Source organism: Mya arenaria, chromosome 9, assembly GCF_026914265.1.
Source record: "Mya arenaria isolate MELC-2E11 chromosome 9, ASM2691426v1".
Classification (NCBI taxonomy): Eukaryota; Metazoa; Mollusca; class Bivalvia; order Myida; family Myidae; genus Mya; species Mya arenaria.
In genome coordinates this window covers 53,730,130-53,737,162 of record NC_069130.1, presented here as the reverse complement: position 1 = coordinate 53,737,162, position 7,033 = coordinate 53,730,130, and the positions used below count along the sequence as shown (strand labels likewise).

Genomic DNA, 7,033 nt, shown 5'->3' with positions numbered 1-7,033 from the left:
CCGTCGGAGAAGTACACATCTACGCATTAAACTGTGGCTGTACTGTTCAAGGTCGCACGTACTATAATCAGTGACGTCAATGCCTCCATCTATTTTTAGTCACGGTGGTATTATATCAAATCGACCTTGTAAACAAAGGAAACGCTTCGATATTTCCTTAATTTCTTCAACGAATGAGGGTATATTGGTTAAAATTTGGTCTTAAAATATTCAATGGTGAGTTTCTGGCCTTGTTTAATTCATGAATTTTATCATTTCAGGAAAATATTGGTAAAAAGGAAACTAAAAGATTCACGATTGGGTTAAGAGATTATCCATTTTGCGAAGGCACGTGGTATTTTGCAGCAGGTCATGCGAAGCAATGTTTCATTCATTTTGTAACGCGCTATCTGATTGGCCAAAAACTGTTTGTAAGGTCACATCTTTACTCACTATGTTAACTCTGTTTCATAAGTGATCGAGATATTCAATAGTGAACACATGATATCGAAATAAAGAAATATTTGGAATATATACATTGTGATAAATGGTGAGTTGAAGTGTTTAATCAAAAGTTCATTGAATTAACATTTAAGTATAAACTTATTGGGAATACTCTTTTCATAATAAACAATTCTAAATGTTAAGCTGCATGATTATATTTTTTAAAGATTTGTTATGAATTTCAACTGTTAAATAACTTAAGCTATACTCTTTTCATATATATTTATTTTAACCAGCGCATCATCCGTAATTTTGATATTAAATATAATATTTATGTTTATTTAAATGAATTCAAATGATTATCTAATTCAATAGTTTTTTTAAATATTTATTATTTTGTATTTTTATTAGTGTTAATTTTTTATTATTATATTAATTTTTTTTGTAATATTGTTGTTATAATAACTATTTTTATTTATTTTTTATATTATTTTTATTCATTATTATTACTTTTATTATGATTAATTTTAATTATTGCTATTTTTTATTATTATTGTTATTATATTATTATCATTGCAGATGTTTAAATTAAACGGTATTTTATAATTTGATTATTTTGAAATAAATTAAACTTAAAGAAAAGAAAATTACACGCTTATTTAATTATTTCGATTAGCTAGAAGCCACTCGATCCGTCATCATAAGTGACTGTTCGGAAACAAACATAAATTATACAACTATACACAATCATAACATTTAAACGAACGATACTTCCACCTTTATGTTAATAATGATATCATTAAGCGTGTATTATTTTAATAAATTGGTGTCCCTTTTTCGAAAAAGAAATTACTAAGGTATTATAGTAACTATTATAGCATTTTAATCGAGAACATTTTTTACTGATTTTGGTCTCTCGATACACAGTCGCTATTTGTTGGGTGAGGGAATATTTCTGCTTCAGGTATTGAAAAACTTTTTCGGAATTTGTGAAACACAAAAAGTCATTATGCATTACCGTACCACGCGATATGGAGGTGGTAATCTTGCGTAACATGAATTACACCGCCACTAGGTCACCGAATTGTACATGAAACTATTAATAGCTGAAGGTCGATGCTTACTCCAGTGACCTAGTTCGCAAATATGTTCGTCTGCCATCAATATACACGGAACGCCTCTGTACTTTTGCCTAGTGCGTGAACTAGGAGTCGCTGTTCTACATAGTGACCGTTCTATAATATCGGAAAACCACCAGCGATTGGCTGTGTTCGGCCTTACGTAACTCGTTCAGTAGGTGAATAATAATTTTCATGTTTGTCTGATTTCAGATATCATAAACGAGATGTGCTGCTGATCTAGAATAATTTCAAGGACGTTAAACAAAAGACTATTATTCAAAGAAGCTCGGATTTTTAAATGGCTCCAACGCAGAATATGACTGCAATGAATGGAGACAGTCACATGAGTGAAAGAGCGTACGAATACATCCAGACAATGAATGCTAACAACGCGAACGTGGAACGTACAGAACGAAGTGACGTTAAAACTGCCAAGACATTACAGAGTGTACTACGCGGGGAGGTTCCAACGGCTTACATGCATCTTGCCGTTCCTGCTAACGTGTGTTACTACCGGAACTCGGACAATGTGACCGCTGGGAATCGTGTGGTCAGACACTCTTATATCAAGTCGGGAAACGGGTTCCGACCGTACCCGAGTTCGTCACCGAATCGCGCGCCAATGTCTGTGCACCAGCGCGGTCAGGTCAACGACCTGGCACCGTCCCACCCGGGACGTTTTGACTCACAACCGGTGCACAACCAAGCCGCTAACACCAGTATATACAGTCACATGTCACCGCAATCCTACGAAGTTGACGCATACCCAATGGAGCGTGAATCTCCAGTGTTAGAGAGTAGATACTCACCATTCCAGGAATCCGGATCGCCCTTCATTGGTCACCACCCATCGCCATACTACGACCCCAACTCCCCCAACAGCGGGTACGGATCGGGACGGGAGAGCGGATCCCCGTACCTTTACCAGAGACACTCATTGTCGCCATACTCGCCCCATCAGAGGGCCGCCGCCACGCCCTCCCCACATAACTCTCAGGGATCGCCATACTCAAACCCCAGGGATATGACGACGCCCCCCGTCCGGCACTCTTCAGACACAAGCATCTCATCGCCAATTCATGACGACGCCGACGCCGCCGACCAACCAATTGATCTCTCAAAGAAACCTGCAAAGCAATCAAGCGAATCGCGTCCATGCATTTTGGAAGTTATGAACGTTTCTAAAGGATCTCTTTTACGTAATTTATTGACCCCCGGTGCCCGTGGTATGACCTCCTTTGATAAACAGGATTCAGGCCGGGACACACCGGATTCAGAGTGTTATAAACCGGAAGTGCCAATCACCGGTTCCACTCGAGTGACTCTCGCTAAGAAAATGGTTTACCCAATTACCTCAAGAGTTTCGGACTGGCTCTTAAAAATAGTTCAATTCTCTAAATCTATACCGGAATTTGCTACTATGTCACAAAACGACAAATTGACTTTATTGATTAACGCTTGGACGCGCATGTTACTATTCCTGATGGCAGAGAATGACTCTGTGTTCGCGGTGACGCCCTTACGCGCCGACAGCGACCCCGGGGCGGCGCCGTCAAAGCCATCCCCGGATGAGCCGACCATGAAATCCGTGGATGGAGTCCAGAACTTCATGCGGAAATGTAGAAACCTTGCCATGGACCAAAAGGAGTATGCCCTACTCAGAATGGCCGTTCTGTTCAATACTGGTGAGTTTGATGAGCAAATTAGCTACGTAAATTATTTCATTGATATACAAGACTGATTTTATCATCACGTGGCAACAGAGTTTTTCAGCTAAATACACTGATATGTTCTCAAATCAAAACCTTGGCACCATTATAAACACTGTTTCAAAATTAAGATAGATCGGTCAGCCACCTTGGCCGCAAGGTCATCATCGATGGTCAATGAGTCAAACAATTAGCCTGGTCAGTTGAAGGCCTCTTGTAGCTTGAGATTACCCGATCGTGGCCCGGGAATGAACCTACGTGAAGGTCATGTCATGTAAGGCCACTGGATGGTCAGTTGCATAGCGGACATTGGTCAGTTGGTCAAATTATTGTACATTTGTCAGTTGGTCAAGAGCGTGCGTATGTTATCAAAAAGTCACCCACAATGGTTTAATCTACATGTTAACTGACCGACCTCGAGCTGTCACGAGATCTTCCTAGTTAATGTAGCTATATACTTTTATCACATAATTCGTACTCTCATAGTAGTTGTTAAAAACAATAAAATTTCAGTATATATATTTATAGCAAATAGATAACCTATATATGGAAATTTAAAGTGACACTCTTATTTAAATTCAATACATACACATGAAAAACAAACATACCTTTTGAGTGATAAACTTAATAGCTGTAAACGCGCAAATATTAAATAATCGGTGAGTGCTTTAAGATTTATAGTGATCAACTATGGTCTCATAAGGTAGAAATACCATGTTTTCTGCTCATTTTTTTCAAATTAAACACAGTATCATTCATAAGAACCACTTGTTTGATAATTATTCACCCTTTTCGGTATATTAAAACAATAGTATTGACTGTGGTACATCTTATTTGGGAGTAAGAGTGCTTCTCTAAGCAAATTGATTACCTATATACTCTACCAAGGGCATACTTGATATTCAATAGTTGAAGCAGATGTGGCCGTGAATGCGCAAGTCAATATCTTATATGAATGAGTTCATCTACACTGTGCCACGGCTGCTAAGCGAACATCCCACACTATATTAAATAACAATATATGTATCGTTTATGGCTGTTCATAAAGGACTCTCTCGAAAATACTTAAAGGTCACCCTTTAGTTTGGATAGGGCCCCAAAAAAAAACTTTTTTTCGGATAACCCGAACCTGCCTACGTTATAGGCGCCGACCCTAACGTTTTCAAATTCCGTTGGTATAACAAAGGGAGTGTTTTAGTATATGAAGTTTCAAATATTTAAAGCGTAATACAGAAGATTAACTTAACCCCCATTACCCGATGATGACAATAACTTTCGGTGAAACCCTGAACAAATCCTTTTTTGGCCAAGGTCAAACCTGGTTTGCAATGTACAAATGTTAATGAATTGAATTGGGTGCCTTCCCCGGGAGTCTTAGTATTAATATGGCGCGGTTAATGCAACCTCGTTTTCTTAAAATGACCTTAGGACAACTTGAGCTATAATTATATGTAAAGCAAACATGAATTATACAAAGTATTAAATTTGACTTGTTTTCTGTTTTCAGCCACTCCCGGCCTCGAGGACATGAACCTTGTGGAGAAACTGAACTCCGCCGTGCAGCAACTTCTGCAGCAGCACGTGAGCGTCACGAGGCCAAATGACGTCATGCGACATTCCAAAATTCTCATGCTTCTGCCATCGTTGTATGGAATCAACTGCAAAATGGTGGAAAACTTGTTTTGTAAACGTATAAACACGGACATGGAGGTTTTATTGAAGGAAATGTTGCAAGAATTGTAGCAATAGCCGTGTTTAGTGTATTCTCATGCGTGATTGGTGACCAAGTTAACGTCAATATGCGCGCGCAATGTGGGAGGGTCAATGAACTCCTCGACCAATACAGATGTCGATAACATGAAAGTAAACATTTAAATTCGGTGGAAGAAATCTAACATTATTGATTACGAAAGATAACATTGAAATGACCTACACATCCCTGATGAAGAAGAGAGACAATAAAGCTAGCAGTAGAATAAATATGAACTAGGTGCAGCGAGTTGATTAAGTAAAAGCCAGTACAGTCGAGTGAGGGCTCGCGAAGGTTCTATGGATATTTCATTACCGCCTGTCGTCTGCTGAATGATTGTAATTTGTCTTCTGCTGCGCGCATGTATACCACGGACAATCAATAATTTTATTAGTTCTTGAACTGGAACAGCAGACCTTGGTATCCAGCTACTTAAGTCAGTCATTAAATTATACCGAACGGCGTTATATATACCACGATACATTATAATGTTTGATAGACATACGTCACATATATTTAAGAAATTTGTTGGATGTATTATTTCAGTGGGCATTTTTGTTGTATTGATAGTGTATGTTGTCGTGGTCAAGTGATAATTGTGACGATTTGAATGTACTTCCAATGCGTGTATTCAACTGAATTATCTCATGTCATTTTTTGTACATTCTATTATTTATTTTATTTATTGATGACAAATGATATTAAACTGTGAATAAAATGTCAAAAACCTGTATTGATTTTTGTTACGAACTACTTATTCAACCGCGCTTGGTTTCCCCATCACGTAAACAAGATGACATTGGAATGGATAAACAACTTCGCCCACACGCCGCAAGAATTTCGTAAGCAAATGGAAACATTTTGTAATATTTAATAGGTTAAAGGGCTTGTTGTTAGGTGTTTCTTTCAAATCAAAAATACGTTTCACAAATATTGAGACAAAGGATTCATATCGACCCATTATAAAAAAAATCATGTTTAAAAAAATAACGAAGATGCTATTAACAAAGTTCTGTTAAATCGACCTAATACATATAAGATAAGAACTTGCATGAACAAGTGTATCGGTCCGCAACAAGTACAAAACCTAATCATTAAGAAAACACTGTTTAGCAACTTTATAGACATGATATCATCATTGGGTTCCCTGCCGGCTTAAAGCGTTCTCTTATTTAGTCAGATAGAACATTTTGCGGCCATGTTATCAATTAAAGTCAATGCAATGCAGTACAAACGTCCTTGTTACACTCGGGTCATACATACACGACAACATGAGGATAAGAAATAGTTAAATGACATGAAGTAAATTCTTAATGATTAAGATTCGGCGGAGTTAGCATGAGGAACGAGTCCATTCTTAATCATAAAGATTATTTCTTCAAGTCATCTAACTGACTTAAAACACAACCTTGTTGTTGGCTGATACATTGTCAGCGCAAAATCCGACACAAAAAGTGTGTATCGGATGAGCTACAGGAGGTATTGTTAAAGCTGCTCTCTCACAGATCGAGCGTTTTGACAACTTTTTTTATTTTTTGTCTTGGAACGAGCAAAACTGCAAAAATCCATGGAAACCAGTTATATAAGACTGCTGACAAAAAAATAGATCACAGATTTTTATATTTAACTTCGAAAATTGATGTTTTATGCATTTTTCTTAAACCGTTAGTAAGCCATAATATATTAATTTTCGAACGGAAATATGAACATCTGTGATATGATCTTTTGTCAGCAGACTTTTATCATTGGTTTGCAGATATTTACGCAAAGATAAGCTCTTTCCAAGACAAAAAAAATAAATAAAAAAAGTTGTAAAAATGGCAAATCTGTGAGAGTGCAGCTTTAAGTATTAAGTCTAGCACTTAATTTATCTATTAACCTGAAAATGTAGGTTGTATTCTAAATAAGACTGTAAAACAGTGTCAATAAGAGCTTAATAGAATTATTTACGAAGTATTCGTAAGATCAAGTCTTTCAATATAATAGTTCTTGAGTGACACAATTTACAGTCGAGTCCACGAACTCAAAGG

The 7,033-nt window shown here is 37.2% G+C and overlaps 1 protein-coding gene across 1 annotated transcript; it reads left to right on the top strand.

The window, feature by feature from the left end:
* Positions 1 to 375: 375 nt before the first annotated feature.
* LOC128203160 (uncharacterized) lies at positions 376 to 5,734 on the top strand. Its single transcript, XM_052904448.1, has 3 exons — positions 376 to 529; positions 1,755 to 3,229; positions 4,761 to 5,734. The coding sequence occupies exons 2-3, from the start codon at positions 1,843 to 1,845 to the stop codon at positions 4,994 to 4,996; spliced, it is 1,623 nt and encodes a 540-aa protein (XP_052760408.1). The 5' UTR covers positions 376 to 529; positions 1,755 to 1,842; the 3' UTR covers positions 4,997 to 5,734.
* Positions 5,735 to 7,033: the final 1,299 nt, after the last annotated feature.